This window comes from Phycodurus eques, chromosome 2 (assembly GCF_024500275.1).
Source record: "Phycodurus eques isolate BA_2022a chromosome 2, UOR_Pequ_1.1, whole genome shotgun sequence".
In the NCBI taxonomy this organism is placed as follows: Eukaryota; Metazoa; Chordata; class Actinopteri; order Syngnathiformes; family Syngnathidae; genus Phycodurus; species Phycodurus eques.
The window spans coordinates 42311068-42333866 of NC_084526.1; the positions used below are offsets into that span (position 1 = coordinate 42311068).

Below are 22799 nucleotides of genomic sequence, written 5' to 3' on the forward strand. Positions count from 1 at the left end.
ACTGACCAAATTCGGACATGCAAGGTTTTGGCCCGACACCAGCGATATACTGTAAATTCCTTATCCTCTGTCAAAAACAACTTATATTACTGGAGCTGACTAAATCACTTTTGCTGTGTCACTCTTCTTCCTTTATGATGTAGGTCTGCATCATACTGCCCCCTGGTGGCCGAGGCATGCACAGCAGAATGTATACAATGTCAATGTCACATACTTTAATCACATACTCTAATTGTCTTATTTTAAAACATGTTCCATTTTTTGTTGGTGTTTTTAGGGGGACTGGAACAGATTAATGGCATTTTCATTCATTTCAATTGGGAAAGATGATTTACGATACGAATGTTTTTAGTTCGGAGCGAATTGAACTTGTAAGTCGTGGACGTAACTAAGTAGGTCAATAATACCGGTAGGTCAGTGCATTTCAGTGGAGCACTTTTCAAGTGCTTCACGTAGTTAAAGACTACAGGTATACGTGTAAAAAAAAATGTCAATAAAGAAACACAACATTTCAAACTTAATAATTAAGAAAATAATAAAAAAAATAAGTTAGCGCTGCAGTTAAATACAAAATGGACTACAGATGCTAGTAAAAAGGATTTTTAAAAAGTATCGTTGATAAGATGTACTTGTCATGAGGTAAAATGTGGCGCAACTTCTTTAAAAAATGCAATAATAATTATTAAATTGAAAATGAGATCTGACAGGCGGCACGGTGGCCGACTGGTTAGAGCGTCAGCCTCACAGTTCTGAGGTGCGGGGTTCAATCCCCGTCCCCGCCTGTGTGGAGTTTGCATGTTCTCCCCGTGCCTGCGTGGGTTTTCTCCGGGCACTCCGGTTTCCTCCCACATCCCAAAAACATGCATTCATTGGGGACTCTAAATTGCCCGTAGGCGTGACTGTGAGTGCGAATGGTTGTTTGTTTCTATGTGCCCTCCGATTGGCTGGCAACCAGTTCAGGGTGTACCCCGCCTCCTGCCCGATGATAGCTGGGATAGGCTCCAGCACGCCCGCGACCCTCGTGAGGAGAAGCGGCTCAGAAAATGGATGGACGGAGATCTGACAGCCAGACTTTTGTCTATTGAAACACGTAAATAGTGTGGGGAGGGGGAAAACCCCACTTTTTCCACCCTTCGAAAGGAAGGATTTTCTTTCGTTGATAAAGCGTACCGGAAGTGAATCATTGTTCTTCTCGCTGATTGGGCGCTCTGCTACGTCATTACGTCGACGCAATAGCCCGACGACGAAAGGGAATTTTGAGGAAGCGCTCCCCGGAACATGTCTCTCGTCCGGGGCTAGCGGGCACAATTCAAGCGGGAATGGGAGCCTTTGAGTATCCTGCCATTGTCATTTTTGTAGCGCCGACCTCGCGAGTCGGGCGTTAATATTCACCGAGGTCACAAAGGTTCCACATTGCATCCAAGGAAGATGGCGGAGTTCTCGCCCGTATTACCGATGCGGGATGGAGGAGCAGGAGGACGATTCGGCCAGCCTATCTTTCCTCGGTCGAGGTCCGGGTCCGAGTCGGAGAGCGAACTCTCCCAAAGCCTGGCTCGGACTAAAATACGTTCTTACGGAAGCACGGCGAGCGTCACGGCCTCTCTCGGGGAGAAATTCGTAGAGCATCGGGTTACGGACGGCGACACTCTGCAGGGGATCGCCCTCAAATATGGCGTCACGGTAAGTTCACTTTGGACTTCCATCCAATAAACCCAGGTGGCAAAAGCATGCACACTATGTAGTGCAAGTCCAGATATTTGTCTCAAAAAAGGACCAAGAAATGGAAGTACTGATTCAACTCTTATAAATAAAACAACCCCAATTGCAATGACGTTGGGACGTTGTGTTAAACATACATTTAAAAACAGAATACAATGAGTTGCAAATCATGTTCGGCCAGTATTTAGTTGAATACACTGGAAGTTGATCAGTTTGAACATTCAATATCTTGTCTATCTAGTGTATTCCGTTAAATATAGGTTGAACATGATTTGCAAAACATTGTATTCTGTTTTTATTTATGTTTTAACGCAACGTCCATGGTAAAGTCATATTAAGTGCATTTGTTATAGTGCGAGTTCCGCTCCTTCCTTGCTATTCACACGTTTCTTCTTCTTCGCGGTCATCCTCATCTTCCAGATGGAGCAAATCAAGAGAGCCAACAAGTTGTTCAGCAACGACTGCATCTTCCTCAAGAACAGCCTCAACATCCCCGTGGCGGTGGCCAAGCGCTCGATTTTTAACGGACTGTCTCTGGAGTCTCCCGACGGGGACGGCGAAGCGGCGTGTCAGGAGTCGGAGAGCCCACGTGTCGTGTTGCGTGACGTCGAGGGACCTTCGCCGGCGTCCTCGCCGCCGCCCGAAGACTCCAAAATCCCCCGGCCCCAAGCGGAGGAGCTCTCTGCCAAAGACTTCTTACAAAGACTGGACTTGCAAATCAAACAGTCAAAGCAAGCAGCGCGCAGGCTGAAAGATGAGGAAATGAGGTGAGGTCACGTCAACAAAACCACAGTACAGTCCAGTGGTCCCTTGAGATACACGTCAGCCGACTTAGATGCGAGCTGTCTTTCGACTGATTTGTTTTTGTTTTTGTTTTTTGTTTTGCTATCGCTTGCAAGCAGCAATTTGGCAACTAGTGAGCAATTCATCGAAGAAGAGGCTTCAGGGTGCCAGCCCCGGGTTGAGGTTTCCAGTACTGTCAACTAAACGCAGAAGAAAGAGAATGCATCTTGTGTGTTCAAAAACAGCCAAACAACTGCCCAAAGAAAAGCCCTGCTAGTTTAATGCTAACGCTAAGTAGCATTTATGTTGTGGTGCTTTAACTCTTTAAGCAGTGGATTGAACACACATATTTTAGCACCAACATGTAGACAAACGCCCTCTGACTAGAAAGACTAATATTAGTGCCGAACTAATGAGCTCTCAGAGGAGTAGAACATTAAAGGCTTCTTTATACTCGCGTGGACGGCGACCGCGCTGACATCACTGCGGCTGTCCCCCGCGGAGTTTAACCTTTATACTCGAGCGTAACCCATGCGCGCAGTTTTGCAACTGTACTGCTGTTCACCTCCACGTCGGGGGTGTCGCTACGGCTGGCATTGGCTAGGATACCACGGGGTCGAGTTTCCCCTGCATTTGTTGGCCATTTCCGGTAGCTGTTTTTACTTTCCTTTCAGTAACAAGGAACAAAGCAACAATAATGGCGACCGTGGAACAGTGTCTGCTAGAACAAATACGATGATACGTTTAATTATGCTGTAAAATCGCTCGAGACGGCGGCGGCGTTGATGGTATGTAGAACCAACGGGGACGCTGAGTACGTCATCACAGCATGTGACTAAAACGGACCAATCATGCGAGATGATCGCCGCGGCCTTTGACGTGCAGCAAGTGTTTTTGCCGCGTGCGCGCCAAGCTACGTACACGGGCCGCGCGAGGCAATTCGTCGTACACGTGATGCAATGCGGGCGTTGCCGGGTGCACGACCGCGGGAGTATAAAGAGGCCTTAAGAATCCCACTTGCGTTCCAGGCAGGACACGCCTCGCTGCTACATGATTGGCTGCTGCGAAGAGGCAAGGACTGCCTTGAACTCAGTGGGATTCACAACTAACACCTCAGTGAACAGCATTGATATCCAGTTTAAGGTCAATGTACGAGTAAAAATGCAGTTTGTCCTCACTAGTAAAACAATCGAGTGCACTAGTAGAACACATTAGTCGAACAACTTTGCCATAGTCAAAAAAATTGATCGAAAAGTACTTTTGAAAACAGATGTCAAGCATAGTAGTTTATTTATTTATTGTTCAAGTTACTGTAAAAAGGGTTTTGTTTACAAAAGTTGCTTAAAATATGTCAACCTAATTATTATTATTTTTTTGACCTAGGACACTTTTAAATTACGGTACGGATTTTAGCAAGAATCATGGAATTTGATGCAGATGATATGCTATTGCGGGCCACATAAAAGGCCCGATCTGGCCCCCGGACCTTGAGTTTGACACCTGTGGGTTAACGAGTACAATTTGTTCACATGTCGCTTGTAGCACTTGTAGCACGCGGTCGTCAACGTGCACAGTTTTGCCGCAGTGGTAACATGTAGTTGTCCTACTAGAATGCCGAAGTTCTCCGACTGGTGACAAAAAAAAGCACACTAGTACACGGAAGCTAAATATGTAGGATGTCAAATAAATGCTCAACCAGGTGGACATTAACCCATTTGAGCATTTTTCTCCACAACGCACCATTAGGTAGTATCTAATCAAGCTTAAAAAAACAAAACAAACAAAAGGTAAATATAATCAGTCACTTTTTAATATTTAGATTTTCGATTGCCACTTAAAAATGGAAAGAAGGAACGACACTGTTTAATTTCCTGGTTACATGAGCCCTGTAGCTGCCCCGGAGACAGCTGTTCGATTAGCCTCGTTCATAATTTACGCACGCACGCGACCTCGTGACCAGTTGAGCGGCTGATTACGTGTTTCCGCCGTGGAACATTTCCATTAAACGTTGTTTGTCTTCCTCATTTGCAGGAGCAGTGAGGGGAACGCCACGGCGCCCACTTCGTCATACCAGGAAATATAACGGAGCGTTGTGTTTAACTGAACCTCGCTTGCTTGTTCACCTTCTTGCTTGTTATGTTTGCCTTTTATTTGTTATGGATGTGCAAGCGTTATGTGTATGATTGGGAGACAGAGAGCATAAGTAGAACATCTTGTTTACAGGTACTATCAATCTATTTATGTACTGCTGCTGTATAGGCCCGTCCCAGCTGCACACGCACTCATCAGTATTTAACCCCCAGTCAAACATCAGGTCATAAATAGACTGCAGTCTTTATACTCATTTCATTAGTTCCCTCAAAGCCTTTTCCTCGAGGTCAGGAGGGACCCCTCTATTTTTGGAGCGCATTGTTTGTATGTGCGGAGACGTTTTTATGTGCTTTTCAATTTTATTTGTTTTATTGTTTGGCCAAAATAAAAAATAAAAAAACTACACTCAACAAAAAATGTAAATGGAACACTTTTGTTTTTCGCTGTCATTTGTCACAGGCTGAACTCAATCCCCATTTCTCTCAAATGTGTCTTAATCTGTGTTATTGCGCATTTCTTCTTTGCTGAGATAATCCATCCCGCTCACAGGTGTGCCTCAACCAGATGCTGATGAGACAACAGGATTATTGCACAGGTGTGGTTAAGGCTGCCCACGATAAAAGGCCACATTAAAAGTGGAAGGTTTACTTACCCCTGCGGATCAGTCAGCATCTGGCGTCACTGCGCACGGGCCCGTATCAGATTTGGATGGTATGGCAACCGTGCGGTTTCATGCTATCACGTTATTGCAATTCCAGCTCGAAAACGGATTATTTTGAAATGTTCGGATAACTTTTACCATTGAACGTCTCTGCTATTCGCCGCTTCGTGATGTAACTTCAGAGCGGAAACCAACGGATGTTAGCCATGCTAGCTAGCTAGTTATCGGTCTCTGTAGCAAGTCTCTCGCACGTATTGGACTAACTGTAGACACACTAACTCACTTATAGTGATATATTACGTTTGTTCGCTCTCAAACAGCGACGGGTGCCGATATCCGTAGCATTGTGCTGTGTGATGAAACTGCAGATTTTAGAGTGGCCTTTTATTGTGGGCAGCCTAAGGCAGATCATACTGTCGTTAATCATACTGTCGAATCAGCATTTTGATACAGCACACCTGTGAGCTGGATGGATTGACTTGGCAAAGGAGAAGTGTTGACTAACCCATATTTAGACAGATTTATGAACTGTATCTGAGAGAAATAGGCCTATTGTGCTTTGAGTTCATTCATTCATTCGTCGTCCGTTCCGCTTCTCCTCACGAGGGTCGCGGGCTTGCTGGAGCCTATCCCAGCTATCTTCGGGCGGGAGGCGGGGTATACCCTGAGCTAATCGCCAGCCTATCGCAGAACTCTCAAAAGAGTTGAGATCATGAAAAATAGAAGCAAAAACAAGTGTTGAATTTATGTCTTTGTTCAGTGTATTTAAAGCTGATGTGTTGTCATGGCAATGAATGTGAAATACTTTGATAGTGTTACTATTGCCCTTGTTGCTCTATTGGACCTATTAAGCACACTTGAAAAGAAAATACACTGTTTTAATTGCTTTTACACTCTAGGAAAGAAAAAGAAAAAATCACATATTTACATTTAAAAATACGTCATCTCGTGTCCACTCAGCTGGAAACGTTAATCTTCGATACATGGAGAGGAATGATTGACACATCGCCCTCTTGTGGGTTCAAGAGTTATTACTGAAGTTTACTATAATGTAATGCACAAATATATATTTTGGGGTTAAATGAAAAGCAGGAATAGAATAAGATCTTGCATATACACCAAAAATAAGAAAAACATCTTTCATGTAGTGGTACAATTTGATTGATATATTATACAGCTCTGGAAACAAACTTAAGTTTATATGATTATGCTATTTATCGGACGGTATATGTTTGTGTTTAGTGATTTGTTTTCCTTTTTATTATTGTATAATCTACTGACAAATACAAAAGGTCCAGTGTTTTTTGCTCTCTTTATTGTTTCCAGAGCTGTACATTTATATTCCAAAATATAATAGAAATGCCAGTTCGTGACAATACTTGGGATTATTTCCCTCCAATCTCATCGTGCAAATAGTATTGAAATTATTTCAGTGCCTCGTTTGATATATATATATATATATATTTTTTTTTATTAGATCCTTTCCCTCAATATGATTGTAGCATGTATGGGAGCGTAAGCAGGTATTATGAATACACTTTACCATGCCGTGGGGATCAAGTGTAAGTAAGAAATGAATGTTCTCTTAGTATTTGGATTCAGTTCTAGAAGCTGGAGGGTGACGTCACAGGCTGCTGTAGATCCTTTTGATGGTGTCCCCCTCGTCCTTGGCTATGATGCCCTTCTCGATGTACGAGTCCACCTGCTGGTCCATGAAGTCCTTCAGCTTGGACAGGTCATAATCTGCCAGGCAAACATAACACAACGATCGTGTGACCTCAGGCCGATAGCTCGCAGTGTGTGTGTGTGTGTCGCTGATAGCGTCAATAATAAGTGAGAGGAACTCATTTTGAAGAGGTGTAGTGAGACAAAAGAATTCCACTTTCTCATTTGAATTGTAAAAGATTTGATCAGATCCATATTTGTATTATTATTTTTTTAAATATATGTTTTTCAAATTCCCGAGTATCGGAAACAGGGTTGCGGCGAACACGGCAATATGTTATATGACAAATAAAATATCTCATTCAAAAAAGGGAATAGAATTACATGGTTTTTTTTGGACCTGACCTCCAATTATCAAACTGTTTTTTTTTTTTTTTTTAAACGTGTAATTCAGTCAGGAAAATCAATTTCCCCAAGTTCTCAACACATCGTCACTCTCGTATCAAAGACTGTTTGAATTTGAGCTCTGTGTTATCAGTTATAGGACCCAAAACAAACATTGTTCCGACTCGCGTGAAAGATAGTCGGAGGACGAGGATGAGCCAATTCCAATAAGGGAAACCCCGGTTAATGATGCGCCTCCATTCGCGATGCAGTTGCCGGGACACGGTTTGCCGATGACAAACATAACGCGTGTCAGGGCTTTGCACGCACTGTGATTAGATTTCTTCCAATCTTGACTGTGAGGAGCCAAGAAGCAAAACCAGGATGGGGCCTGTGCGCCCATCTGCTCTGCTGCCTAATCTGTGTGACGTGCAGGCGTAAACACACACACACGCGCGCGCGCGCGTACACATTTCCAAACAACCTGCCATCTGAGCGCCTGGTGGAGTAAACACAATAAATGGCCGCTCGCTCTGTTTCTATGACACTGGCTGAGGTCGAGGAGGCTTTTGGTCATCGCCTGCTGTTCTTTTCCGACAACACAGAAGGATAAACATCATTCGTTACGTGCACTTGCACAATCTAACGACTTCTGCCTTATGAGCATTTATTCAATATTCTCGATACCCGGGTTAAGGTCCATGTTCTAGTATGCTCTTTGCCAACTTTGGCATACTAGTAGAAGAAATGCATGTTACTACTGTGGCAAAACTGTCCACTAGTTGACAATTCCGTGCTCCTTGTACTGCTACTGAGATTGAAATGTATATCTGGTGCGTCACTATTAGTACTAGTAGCATGCGGGTGTCAGCTAGTGCAGAGTTTTGCCTCCTTAGTAACATGTAGTTGCCCTACTATATATAGTATAGCAAATTTCCCAGACTAGTGTGGAGAAATGTCAGTGACTCGTACTCGTACACCTTTAGCTGGATATCAAGGATACGGAATAAATGCTCAAATGGCTTCCCATACGTTTGCACGGTGAGTCGGAGAAGGATTTCCACTGGGTGATTGCGCCACTTTGAGACAACTGGATGTACTCTTTGACCGTGTGAGCGTTCAGCGCATCCTCTCCTATTATCAAGCGTGTGTCTTCTCTGGCCGAATGGTCGACAGCGAGCGTGGAGGCGGCTGTTGTCCCAGACGACCGTCACACACTAGAATACTAATGAGGTGTCCCACTTCAAAGCAAGAAGATGAAAGTTAAAACCTCGCTACCGGTTTCCGTGGTCCTGTAAATTAAGATTTGTCCAAATTCTTTCATTGTTGTTAAAAGGCACCCCGGCTTTGTGTTTAACAGCACCTGCTTCTCCACACACGGTGAAATGAAGCCTCCGAGCCCACCGCTGTAAAATGCAATTTTCATGCAGCCATCGCATTCTGCAGTGGTCGGCCTGCACAGCCAGAGCTCATTAACGTTTCATTTCCGGCTACCGAATGAAACGCGGCTGGGCGTTGATTTTTACAACAGCGGGGAGACTTTTGTGCGTCAATCGGTTTGCAGGGTCAGCGCCAGTCACGTCTACAGAAAGCGCGCCAAACAACAGAAATAAAAGGTCATCGACGACATTTTCGGATGCTTCGTAAAAGTGAAAAGCTCAATTCAGTTTCGTCTGAGATTTCCATTGGCACAATTGGGACAAAAGAGACAACATGATTTCACTGTAAACGGAGAAAACAAAACAAAAAACACATTACTTGCAAAAGTTAGTCATTGGGATTGCAGGTGAAATTTCAGGATGAACCTAAAATGCAATACAACCTTTAAAGGTGGACTTAATGGGACCTTCTCTCAACTTTCTAATGCACGCCCAACTTTTGAATGTTTCAATACTTTTCGTTTGATATCTACTTGCCAATTAGTTGTATTGGTTCAAATTTGGCAGGGTTGTTACCACTTTTCTTCGTGGCGTGTCAGTTTCAGAAGACTTCACGGTGGCAACGGTGCGCAGCGGAAGTAGGAGGAGTTTACCGAATGTTGTTGTTGTTGTTGTTGCTGCTGCTGAACAAAGACGTCAAATCGGCGGTAATGAGTAGAAACTCATCAAGAGCGCTCCAAATTCATGACCATCCCTCATACGCTCATTTCGAATGCAGATTAGGGCCGACAAGAAGAGCTTAACGGTTTGAGCTCTTCCGTGCCTTTGAGCCGCTTGTAAGCCATCACAACTCTCGGGATTGAGCGGCCACATGTTGTCCTTCGTTCAACTCACCGTCTTTGCCTTCTTCCTTGTTGTGTTTCTTCAGCCACTCGATGTTCTTCCGGATGGCCTCCAGATAGGTTTCGGACTTGCCGGGCCGATCTGTTTTTTTCGAGAAAACAAAAGCAGACGGCAGGACAATCAAGAGTATTGCTTTTGCTCATCAAAAATTAAAAAAAAAAAAAAAAAAAAATCAATGTCCTGATGGAATTGACATGATGTGACTGTGTTCATAAATGCTTTATGGAGGCCTCCACAATAGTTTCGTGAGAACAAAAATAATAATTATTGCCCGTTTTAGTATCGAGCGAGTAGAGGGACAGGAAACACCGGCAGCCGTGATCGGCTTTTGGCTCCCTCTTATTGGACTGGCCTAGTTCTGGCCCGAACACCGACTCCGTGTGCTCCGATTGGCTCAGTTGTGCTCTCTTATTTATTTATTTATTTATGTATTCCTTCATTCCTACTGGCTCTGCTGAGCGGAAACAAAAGGTCTGCTTTTGTTTTGTAGGACAAAGAAGATGTTTTGTTCTAATGAAGCATTGCCATTTAGTTACAGTTGAATTAGAATCTGCATTTATTGAACCAGGTCAGTTTTGACCCAGGCCAAGAATCTCCTCAAATTAATTGTCTATATGTAATTATGAACGAGATATATTTTTCAACTATATTAATAGCCTATCTGAAATGATTACTTGGACGATGAATCCTTAATCAGTGTTTTGGAGAAAGGGGAACGTGTATTTCCAGGTGTCTGCGTGAAGGCCCCGACTGACCTCTGTATGACTTCCGTTGCTTTTGTTGAGCAATCATTGCAATTTAACGCTGCAATTTGACTCTTTTACTGTTTCGAGAGTCCCCCATAATCTTTCAAAGACCAACAGGTGTACGTTTCTGCAGGAACCTTTGCAAATGTGGTGGAAACACAGACACTTCTTGGTACTGTTTCAAATTCCCGTTTGAACAAACAAACAAAAAATTATAAAAAATATCTATCTATCTATCTATATATATGGCATGTGCAGTTTGAAGATTCCCACCATTAACACCAATTTCCTTGTTTTCACACACACTGGGAATTTATTTCATTTTTTCCCCCCAAATTTGACCCAAACATCCTGAGCCCGTGTATGGTGTGCTCATCACGACTGCTTTGTGGACTGACTAGTCGATAGGCGATCCTCCTTGGTGGAGTCCTTAAGGTTCTCATAGTCCTTCTGCATCTCGGCGGCCTCGGCCTTGGTGTTGTCATCCTCGTCGAAATTCTTTCCCACTGCCCGGAAACAGAACACTCCGTTAACCCTCAAGCCTCGTTGGACTTTCCGATCGAGCTTTTATCTTGTTCGTGGCTATTTCGGGAGCTAAAACTCCTTAAATGTAAAAATGTGACTCTTCTTCACGCTCAGCAGACTTCTTCAAATGTTTTAAATCAAAATGGGGTCGTTTATTTGCTCCAGTGGCGTGCAGTAAGCCATGAAAGGTCCCTTTCGGAAACAAAGAATATTACATGGAATTTCTCCCTTGTCCAAAAATTGATAAATAATTTCATCTGGTAGAAAACAACAACAAATAAATAAATAAATAAAATCAAGTGTTGAGGGTAGAATGAAATACATTTGACCCAAATTGTATTCGTTGAGGTGGTAAATTGTGAATTTGAAAATATAGTTTTTGTAGGTTTTGCTCATCTAAAAATAGAGATACATGTAGTTAAAAAGGAAATACATATATTATCGATATTTTTATTGAATACTTTGTTTACAAGGGAAGCAGCGTGGCGAACACTGTCAGTGGCAAAGCCTCAATTGACCCGCCACCATTGACTACAAATAACCTCTCTTTGTTCACCTATTTATGCCGGCGACATATAGTGGCATTCAGAACAATGAAATGCTATTTTCACACTCAGTCAATTTGTGAGTACATTGAGACGAGGTCATGCGGTGTGCCTTGCCATTACATCTCAAGTGTAAAATAGGCGCCTTGGCTCAGTGAATGTCGGAAAAAAGCCGAATTCAAGGAAAAACAACGAGCCAACCAATGACCACTTTGGACGCGTTTGTAAAATGAAGTGGCGTTTATTTACCATTAGCTTCTGTGAACTCCGGAGGTCCGAGAGCCTTTCCGAGCTTCTTCTTGGTCTGCGTTGCAATCATAGTGTCCAGATTTTCTACAGGAGAGTGAGAGAAAAAACAGCAAATCAAAAGAACATTATATCCTCACTTCACTCCAGTGGCTTATTATTATTATTATTATTATTATTATTATTATTCATCCAATGAAGTACATTTTTAAGTACAGTGGAGTTTTATTTAACTTACTGTTACTATTTGGAATCCTCATGCTATTTCTGTGGGATGGTTCTTTTAATTCAAAATGCTTCAATTTATTATTACAAATGTTTTAAATTGCTTGTTTGTGAACATGATCATATTGCTGCTTGAATAAGTCCTCAACACAGACAGCGCAAATGTAGGTTAATGTTCTTCTTCTCTTTTTTTTTTTTTTTTTCTTTTCTCACGCAAATAGAAGTGATTCCTCATTTACAATTCCGACTCACTACGACTTGTCTCTTACTCGGTTTCTGTATTCACACCGCCCACTCCCGCCCCCAGCGTGGCGAAATGCAGTTTTCAAAAAAAAAAAAAAAAAAAAATATTCATTTTTTTGGTTTTGTTTTTTACAGCCTCCTCCTCAGCATCCAACAGCCTCACATGTAAACATTCCCTTTCCTCCTCCGTACACTTTAAGTCTTGTCTATTATTATCTTTTTTTTTGGTTTGTTTTCACACAAATTCATTTTTTGGCCGTGCGCTCCGACTCAATTGCGTCGAAGTCAGCTCGCGTTACCGCCGCGTTGCTAGGCGATGGTGAAATTCTGACCAATTCTCCCCCCGTAACCAACCTATAACAACCATATGGCCGAGGCCAACGGGTTGCCATGGAAACTCCCTTCACGTGTAATGGCTGTTTTGTTCAGATGTGCATGGTCATTAATGGCCAGCTGCTACTCGGCGTCGTGTGAAGGACACGTACTGTACATCTGCAGCCAACGGATATTCCTGTAGCGTGACGATTAGGCACCTGATCACATTTATATTTATATGTATACTATGTCCAGGTGTGGCACGCCTTCATTTTTTTTTGCCTAACCTCGATGATAGCTTTAGAAATAAATGGAAATGTACCAAACTTATATCATCAGGATCTTTTAATTGGAGGTCCAAAGACATTTAACAGAGAAATTGTTGTTTTTCCAAAGCAGAAAAGAGCACGTGCAGCAATATTGGCACCCGTCCTTAATATTTGGTTGCACACCCTTTGGCAGCGATGACGGCCTCCAAATGTTTCTTGTAGCCATCTATAAGCGTTCTGCACTTCTTAGGTGGTATTTTCTCCCACTTCAAGCCTTTGAACAGTTTTCTTTTCCCCAATTGCAGATTTCAGGTTTTCAATCGGATCGAAATCAGGACTCGTTGTTGGCCATTTTAAAGGCACTCCAGTACCCGATGCAACAAAGCAGCCCCACAGCATTATGGATCCTCCACCATGCTAGCTGTTGGCAGGGCGTTCTTTTCCTTAAAGGCTTCATTGCGCCGTCTGTAAATACACTGCTTGTGCGCATTGCTAAAAAGCTTTATTTTTGTTTCATCTGTCCATAAAATATTGTTGATCATTTGCTCTTTTGTATCAAATATAATTTCTCCTAAACATCATGGTTGCCAATAATGGTGAGCGCCACTGTAGGTAAAGATGTTTTTTTTTTTTTTTGATTTGTTTGTTGGTGATCTTTGTTCTTTTCTTATTATTCAAATTCAAGATAGTGCAGTTACTCTTATAAACATTAGTATTATTCTATTAGTGTATATAGGAATAAGGATGTGTATATATTCATATTTCTGTCTTACTATTGTTATTATAGTATCATATTATTCTAGTACTATATTGATGTTCTATAGGGTTATAAGGAATATTCTTATTCTTTTCTCTGTTTTTTTTGTTTTCTTTGCACTCGTTTGCTGTCGTGTCTTCCCCCCCCCCACAACAAAAGGAAAAATAGATGATGAAGGAGAACGTTGAAGTTTTACACTCAACCGTATTAGCTGATAAGGGAAAGCGTCTAAGACAAAAAAAAAAAAAACGGAAAACAAAAGGGAATCTGAAACCATTTTTTTGTGATGAAAGAATGTCCCCCCGCCCCCCCAAAAAAAAAAAAAAAAAACTTACATTTTTCCCGGATCATGTGATATTTTAAAATTAACGTCAAACAACTGTCAAAATCGGCAATAATGAGTTTATACGGTCGTATAGTCAATGTACTCGGCATGACTGTTCGAGATTGTTTTTGGTTCCAGGGCCTTCCCAGCAAAGATCCAACACGTAAAGCGGTCTTACCCAGATATGAGACGCCCTCCTCGGGTGTGATGGTGCCGTACTTGACCATCATCTTGACAAAATCAATCAGCGTCTTCATGATGGTGATGAGCGTCTCTCGTTCCTGAGCGTCTTGATCTGAAACAATCGCGAAGGAGACGAGATGGTATGGAACAAACTATTCGTACTTTGTTAACTGCTGTCGATTTTCCAGCTGTCTCTACTTGAGTATTTCTTTTTTTCGGATGACTTCAACTACTTCGGTGAAGTAGTGGAATCGGTATTCTGCGTACTTGGGTAGAGAGCGTGAGTACTTTCGCCCCCTCTGCATGGGACACCCATTGTCTTGTGTTTGCAGTAATTGGTTGCCATAGCGTTGATATTATCATGTGGCGTTTGGCTGCAGGGGGTCCGGTTGATGGGATTATGAATAATTAGCGCTGCGTTTGTGTGCGTGCGCGGTTCCTAGACGACAGTTTACAAGAGCGGACGAAACAGAGACTCCCGATGGGACGCATCATTGCCATGACGACAACGCGCGCGGGTCTTCATCTTGGCTCGGGGGCCGCATTTGTGGCGTAAGCTGAGCTTTTGTGCTCACCTGAATTGAGGCTCCTGAGCAGGCGGTAGAAATTGGGAAAGTACTGCAGATCCCGGAGGCCGTCCTCCGGGCTCACTTCGTTGTCATCCTCGCCGCCGTCTTGGTCCCAAGCGTTATCTAACGTCTCGTCCTCATCTCCCGCGTCCCCGTCCGCCTCATCCGTAACCCCGTCGTCGGCATCTCCGGCCTCCTCGTCGTCGGCGTCGTCGTAGCGCCGACCGGGCTGCTCCCATTTACCCCGCTGGTGCGAGGAGCATTTTTATAGTCAATGGAATTCAATTCATATCAGCAGCCAGCACCTTTTAATCGCTCTTACTGTACCAATTTCGCTCCCTGGGCGTCTTGCACGCCCCTGACTTCCTCGTCATTGCTGTCCTCGATCTCATTCTTTTTGGCGTTGTTGGCGATGAGGTCCTGCAGGGCTTCGGCCACCTGGTACTCCAACGTGTCAGCCTGACTTTCCGTTATCTAAGAAGACAAATGGCGAGACTGGGAACAACTGCGCTGTCAGACATACATTGTATGATATTGATTCATGCGAGCGAGAGAAACAGAGCGCTTGAGGCGTCGCCATAATAGTACACAGGTGAAGAAAATCCAATTCACAGGTCTCATTTCACTCCGTACTTAATTGGAAGTACAGATGGACTCTGGTAAAAATCGAAGTACTGATTCAGCTCCTGTACTTATACTGAACAAAAATATAAACGCAGCACTTTTGTTTGTTTTGTTCTCTCCCATTTTTAATGAGCTGAACTCGGGGATGTAAAACGTTTTCCAAGTGCACAAAACAGCTGTTTCTCTCAACCAATGCTCACAAATTTACTGAGATAGTGAGCACTTCTCCTTTGCTGAGCTCATCCATCCAGATATCTGGTTTAAAATAGAAGAAGTGAAAATTCAAAATAATAATGAAATAAGTACAGATACAGTGGTGCCTGGAGATACGATTTGAATTCATTCTGTGTCCACGCTTGTCATTCAAATCATCTTTCCCCATTGAAATGAATGGAGGGATACCATGAAAATAGCACTTGAAAATAAAAACCTAATCAAACAGGCAAAGGCAAAGAATTATAAAAGGTTTGTCACACTTTTTGCTTCCATTCAATGGACATTCCGCTTATCCTCCTGGTGTGCGATTTAGAATCCAGACATACTCGAGTACAGTGAGAAACTATTTGTACTTGCTGTCCCGGCATTGGGTAAAGGCCAAAAGCTCACGGTGACCTACCAGACCCAGTTTGAGCAGCTTGGAAACGATCCGGTCGAAGACGCCTCTGTCGTCCTCCTCGTAGATCTTGTCTGCAATCTTCTGTACGATGTCCTCCGCCGTCAGCGGAGTGCCGTCCGCCTGACGGAACGGGTCCGTGTCATCTGAGAGGAGAGGGGGCCGTCATCAGCGTCCGCTAATTGTGTGGCGCTCGGCTAATTGGACAGGAAACGCTGCGACTGATTACCAACGGTCTTCCAGCCGTCCTCTATAAACGATTCATTTAGCAATCAGGCGTGGACTTTTTCCACTGAGGGCCACTTATGGAAAAATTGGTAGGTCGAGATGGGCCCACTTCACCATGTGTTTGTTAGACATGCAAAAGCCAATTCACATCTTGTAGTTTACGCGCTTCAACGTATTGAAAGAAAACAACTTGTTACTAATGTGTTGTTAGTATTATTGGGACGTCTAAATTACAAAAACGAGGTTATATGTTGGAACATTCATCTTATTTTTTTGGGGTGATAAAAATAGTGTGATATCTTGCAACATTTGAATTTATTTGCGATTTAAAAAAAAAAAAAGTAAAAAAAGTTTTTCTTTTTTCTTGACAGAAATTAGAGCAGGTTAAATCTTGATTGAAGACTTATTTCTACACTCTTGATTGTAGTTAAACCACACTAATTATGCAATTTTAACAAAGCGATTCACAAAGCGGCAGGACCGGACCATGTGTCCCCATCCTGCCTCAAAGTCTGCGCGGACCAGCTCGCTCCAGTCTTCACCCAGATCTTCAACAGATCTTTGGAAATGTGCGAAGTTCCATCCTGTTTCAAACGCTCCACCATCATTCCAGTCCCCAAGAAACCTTGAAACCCCGACGCGACCCGGAGCTGAACACGCTCGAGACTGCAAAGATGATCGTGGACTTCAGGAGGCATCCTTCGCCACAGCTGCCCCTCACGTCGTCCAGCTGCCTTGTGTCAACCGTCGAGACCTTCGAGTTCCTGGGAATTACAATCTCTCAGGACCCGAAGTGGGCGACCGACATCGACTCCGTCCTCAAAAAGGCCCAGCGGAGGATGTACTTCCTGCGGCTTCTGAGAAAGCACGGCCTGCCGCCGCAGCCGCCGAGACGGTTCTACACAGCGGTCATCGAATCGGTCCCGTGTTCTTCCATCGCAGTCTGGTTCGGTGCCGCTACAAAAAAGGACAAACTCCGACCGCGACGGACAATCAAAACTGCTGAAAGGATTGTCGGTACCCGCCTACCCGCCAATGAGGACTCGCACGCTGCCAGAACTAAGACAAGGGCGTGCAAAATCCTCTCGGACCGTCCGCACCCCGGTCGCCGGCTCTTCCGGCTCCTTCCCTCAGGTCGGCGCTACCGATCAACGCAAACTAGAACTAGTAGACATTCCGACAGCTTCTTCCCTCTGGCGATCAACTTCTTAAACACCGAACCTATAATTCCATTACAACAAGCTGGCAATTTTTTGACTTGAGTTCGTTGTCACATTTCTGCGGGGCCAATTATGTATGACTCGTGCACTCACTGTAGTTGTCTCGCCACGCTGCACTATTTGCATATCTGTGGTTGACCAATACCGGCCACTCGTGCCAGAGTAGCATCTGCTCCATTTGCACACCGATGGAGGAGTATCTGTAACATTTGCACAAGCGACAATTGTCCCAGATGACCGCACTACTCGTCACTTTAAACCGCATGCTCTCCTTGAAGTCTCAGCACCCTTTGCACAACGGTCATTGCACCGGACGATTCCAATATTAGTCGTTCGAACTGCTCTAAGTGCTAGAGGAGTCTGCATCTTTTTGCACAATTGTTTTTTGTCAATGTCTTTCTGTCTCCAAAGTGTTCTGTCAATTGAGTGTCTGTTGTACTAGAGCGGCTCCGACTACCGGAGACAAATTCCTTGCGTCTTTTTTGGACATACTTGGCAAATAAAGATGATTCTGATTCTGATTAGTTTCTTGTCCTGCCTTACACCCTGACATCTGGATTTTGGCCTGTTTTACTACCTCTACACCCACACACCTTCTTTCTTAGTCAAAGAGGAGCTTAGGTGGTGACGATCAAAGTGAGGCTGTTGCTGTACGGATTCTTCTTCGACCAAAGTGCAGATTTGAAACCTCCGAACAAACCACTTGCTCACCAACCATTTAACTTTTGTCACATTTTTTTTCAAATTGAAAAAATAGTCGCTCTCCTGAAACATTTGAACATTTCCTTGTAACCTTTTGATGCTGGCCGTGTTGATTTTTTTTTGTACAATCCGGGGTGGTCCAATAATAATAATAAAAAAAAGTGTCGTGGTGCCAAAGCACTTCTTTTATTAAAACAGGAATATGGCCTGTCTCCTCCCTTCAACTCACCAGTGGCTTTGCGGCAAATATTTTGTATTTTAAACTTGGCTTTGGCCTGAAAAATAAAAATAGTGACTCGGTGAGTGAATAACGGAGGATAGGTTTGCAAAAATCCAAAATCAGTGAATCATGAATTTGCGGGGCACACTACCTATTTTCATCCATTTTTACCTCGGGTGGGTGTATCGACAAGTGTCCAAATACTTTGACAACGCCACGTCCTGTGTATTTTGTTGCTCTTCCTTGTAAGCGAGAAGCTATTCTTCCAGCTTGACTTCTTTTTATATCTCCCGCGCGTCCTACAAAGAGCAGGCGTGTGCCGCCTTATTGGATCATCGTCAAGCCATTGTCGTCTCACTCCGAGGAGCAACAGAAGAAGATCCGAAGCGGGCTGGGCTGCGACGGAAGCTGACGAGAAGCTCCGCGATGCTGAGCCGTACGCGTGAAATGATTTGCGTCAGGGATTCTATTACGCCGAATCGTACGGCGGGACGGTTGTATTTGATCATGTTTTATCCCTCGATGGAATTTGGCTTAGAAGGATTTACGCATGCTTTGTTTTTTTTTCGGGCTGATTGGAATCCTCTCGGAATACTCTGGCGAATCTTACGTTGAGGTCCTGCTATTTTTCCCCACACACTGCCATACATTGTTGTATGCGTACTTCCTGAGGAGGTATTTTGTACTGTATAACTACATTTGATTTTTTTTTTTTTTTACATTTCTCTAGCAATTCCTAAACCTAAAACGTATTTCTCCAGTCTTAAACCACAGCCACGATGTAACTAGTCTCCCTGACATCTGGATGTTGGCCTGTTTTAGTGCCGCTTCTCCTCTCCCCTTTTTGAAATTTTACCTGTGCACCTTTTATGAACGTTGAGACAGAAATATACAACTGATGAAAAATGTGTCTCAAGTAATATCAATTTGAAAACAAAAAAATGCCTCTGAAGGAGCATTTGGACTTTATTTTTGTCTTTCTTTCTAACGTCGCTTGTATTTTCGAGGCATTGTATTAAAAAAGAGATTTAGCTTCCGAGGGCTGGGAGATGATCTCGCTGACATCCGCGTTTGCCACACGCTCGCTACTCGCCGTGCTCCATTCCGCTCTTGGTCGAGTCAAATTCCTCAGCCAGGCGGCGAGTCTTGGTGGAATCAGATTCATCGGGAATGTACTCCCCTTCCTCGTCGGCGCTCCCCTTGGACTCGTGGCTCCGGGCCAACGACCCGAGCACGGTCGGGTCACCTCCGTCCGGCTCCTCGGAGACGGCGGGCCGCTTGCTTTCTGATAGATGGGCGGCACACATGAAAATCATTCATCCACGGCTCTTTTCTGAAGTACAATATCATAGATCGCTAACATTATTCCAGGTTCTCCGTGCTTCGACGAGGTATCTTCTGACCGGCAGCGCTGAAACCTGAACCCACGATGTGTCATTAATTGATTGGCAATACAGTTTCCTCTTACCGGCCGACTGCACCGCAGCCTTCACGCTGTCCGCCTCAGCAATCTAAGGAAATGACGAGCATTGTATAAATCATTTCCACTTCGCATATTAGCCCGGATCATTAACGTTTGCCTGGGGGAGAGACCAACGAGCCTCACCTGCTCTCGGAGCGGTCTTTCTTCTGTCAGCTGTCGGTTGTACACGGATCTATCTGCAAAAGACAGTCAAGGACGGAAACACGTGAGTTTATTTGCATCTCGATGATGATTCGTCGGCCAAACCGATACCTTTAAAGTGGTCTCTCCGTTGTTTGGGGCAAATCTGGAGGTTAAAGTTATCATCATTTTCTCCACTTTGGATCTTTTTTTTTTTTTGTCGTTGTCATTATTGCACTTCGGTTTTATCTTCCGGACGTGACGGTCGCTCCCCTCCCAGTGCCCCAACCCCTCCCTTGGGCAGACCTTAATCGGATTATCAAACAAAAGATTAAACTGAGTCGAAAATAGACCACAGGCCCAAACGGCCGCCGGCGAGCTGCAGCTCAACTTCGCTGTATTCTGTTAAGGAACAGATTTACTGCTAAATTGACATGGAATCGCTGTCGACGGCGACAAGGAACTCGAAATCAGACTGTAATCTGAGCTGCAATTAGTCAGCAGTTATTTGACTGTTGATTGTCAGTACTTTGCATCCTAATGGTCTGTTTTAGTGTATTCTGAAAGGGAATTGTCTGTGAAGTCAGCATGTGTCACTAAAGTTTGGACCTCTTTGCAGTTAGCGATTGTGTTTTAATGCTAACTCCCTTATTGTTGCTAATTTCTAATCCAAATGACTGTACCGTATATTGAATAGAAATGAATTATAATGCCCTTCGAAAGGCCAACTCACCGTTGCTAGATGCTGTCGGCGTTGGAAAGGCAGCTATTTGGCTGAGTAGACTGAAAAGTAGAAGCTGGAAAACCACGCAAAGGTGTTTTGGTGCCATCCTCAACTAATAATAAAAATGGGGAAAAAAAAAAACCCCCCAAAAAACCACACAACTGGTCGCCACGGATGCCGCGAGACCGCTAGCCGCCGGAGCGGAGCCCTCGGCCGGGGAGCGCCTGGTCCGATGTCGGGAGGCGGAGCCGTCTGCGGGCTTGCGGTGCTGAAAGCGGGTTTGCCTCGACAAAGGATGAGCGAAGGAAGGCTGAGCGAACCCTCGTGTGAGCTACGGCGTCACCGGCCGGACGATGTAACACAGCTCGGCACCGCAGGACCTGCCCCCTCACTGAGGAGGAGGAGGAGGAGGAGGAGGAGGAGGAGGAGGAGGAGGAGGAGGACGCTGTAAGAAGGGTCCTCACTACACACCGGCACCGCACACGCTGTACTCTCTGTGATGCTTTGGATTGAAAACACCACAAAGAGCTGTAGAAATCCTGCTTTTACTTCATGTCAGTGTTGTGTTATTAATATGGCATTCACAAATGCAGGTATTCCATTTTATCATTTGTTTTGGAACCTACTCTAACCCTCCACCTATTTGCTCTTTTTGTGCTCATAAAGCAACAAAAAAAGGACATTGCCACCATCGTACGGTCTCTGGGTGCCAAGGAACTATGTGGAACAGAGCTGAGGAGTTTCATTTCGACAAAAGCAGTGCTTTGCCACCCTCTTGTGGCAAGCGCAGGCAGTCAAACGCCGATGTGTCACGTGACCAAAGGCCAGAACGAAAACGCACTTCCTGTGTATGCTACGACAACGGCAACAACTGCTGTCTGTTACCGCGATGGTTCGAAACCCAACTTGCGAAAACGCTGCTTTCGTTATGGCCGGCGTCTTCGAGCAAGAGTTCAAAACACGTGTATGTCGTTTATTGATACGACTTTGACATGAATGAAGCCGAACGTCGTATTTCGAAGACATCCGGCATCAAAGTAAAGACCTTTGTGGACGTTTTAAGTGCCTCCGGGTGCTTTGCCAGTGAACTGAAGCGCTTGGGCCTGTTTTGGCGCATGGGAAAGTTGCGCGTGTATCTTGTTACACTACTCAGGGCAAAACAACAACAAAAGTCGGATATCAACGATATCTTACAAAAGGTCCAACGGTTTTCCATATGTTACATGAAGTGCCATTTTGTTGTTGTTGTTGTTGTTGTTGTTGTTCTTCACCTGTCCTGTTCAGCCGCATGGCCTCGCAGAAGGGCGGCTCCGTATGCTTTTTTTTTTGCGCTGGAACAGTTTTGCTGGGCAACGAGGGAGTTTGAGTTTGTGCCAAAATGTTACGAAAGTAGCGGGGGGAAAACAAAACAAAACAAAACAAAACAAAACAAAACAGAAGTTTTGCAAGTGAGGACGCTGGACATCGAGGCTTATTACAAATCCCGAGCGCCAATGGTTCCAAGCGAAACTTGCTTCTGCGCAATATCCCGTGACTCCAATTGAAAGCCAGCGACAGCTTGATCCCGATGAATATTGACTTTCCCCTTTTCTCATTGACGCTGATCAACTTTTTTTGGTTGTTTTTTTGCAGCGTTGCCGCGTGACCTGTCCGCTGATGCGCCGTCACACACAAGCTGCACGCGCCCCGCCACGCTCGCTTGCTGTGGGCATCTTGCTTGCTTCTGCCCGCCGGCGTGCCAACCGCGAGCGCAATTAAACGGGCAGCAAAACCTGCAGATTTGCAGATTTACACTTTACACTGTTAGGATATATTCGCTTGCATGATCTCTGCGTGGTGCCAATTAGATGTGCCGTGCTATTTATACAACCTGAGACGGGCCACAAATACAATAATAATGTCGAATTGTACTCGTGTATTTTAAATCCTCCGCGCTTCCAACGAATATACAGTATTGGAATACGAGCAAATATGATATTACTGTAGTGATATTCATAATTGGAGCGGCATGCTCATAATTCTGATATCCGCAGTGCTTCTCTTTGCGTCATAAAATGGCTTTGGAGAGCATTACACTTTCCGAGCCAATTGCCCTTTCAAGGAATTAACGATATCTTCAGAAGTTACAATCATGGCGGAAGATCCACCCACCCAAAAAAAGAAAAAAAAGAAGAAAAAAAAAGAGAGCAGCAGAGTTGATGGTGAGGCGGCGGCCGTCGTGCTCGTTTGGGGCTTCGAACTCGGACTGCATCAACGCTGACATCTTGAGGTGCGCGGCCGCACGTACAAGCGCTCGTCTGTCATCTTGCCGCGAAACGAACACAGAGAACAT

At 44.3% G+C, this 22799-nt stretch overlaps 2 protein-coding genes across 2 annotated transcripts; one reads left to right on the top strand and one right to left on the bottom strand.

The window, feature by feature from the left end:
- The first annotated feature begins 1237 nt into the window (after positions 1-1237).
- On the top strand, positions 1238-6653 carry lysmd2 (LysM, putative peptidoglycan-binding, domain containing 2). The gene is made up of 3 exons (XM_061670852.1): positions 1238-1680; positions 2140-2486; positions 4534-6653. The coding sequence occupies exons 1-3, from the start codon at positions 1429-1431 to the stop codon at positions 4583-4585; spliced, it is 651 nt and encodes a 216-aa protein (XP_061526836.1). The 5' UTR covers positions 1238-1428; the 3' UTR covers positions 4586-6653.
- scg3 (secretogranin III) lies at positions 6119-20835 on the bottom strand. Its single transcript, XM_061670851.1, has 12 exons — positions 20477-20835; positions 19747-19799; positions 19609-19651; positions 19234-19425; positions 15774-15916; positions 14861-15007; positions 14540-14780; positions 13960-14076; positions 11651-11734; positions 10730-10837; positions 9577-9666; positions 6119-6997 (listed from the first exon to the last, which is right to left on the bottom strand). The coding sequence occupies exons 1-12, from the start codon at positions 20571-20573 to the stop codon at positions 6879-6881; spliced, it is 1434 nt and encodes a 477-aa protein (XP_061526835.1). The 5' UTR covers positions 20574-20835; the 3' UTR covers positions 6119-6878.
- Positions 20836-22799: the final 1964 nt, after the last annotated feature.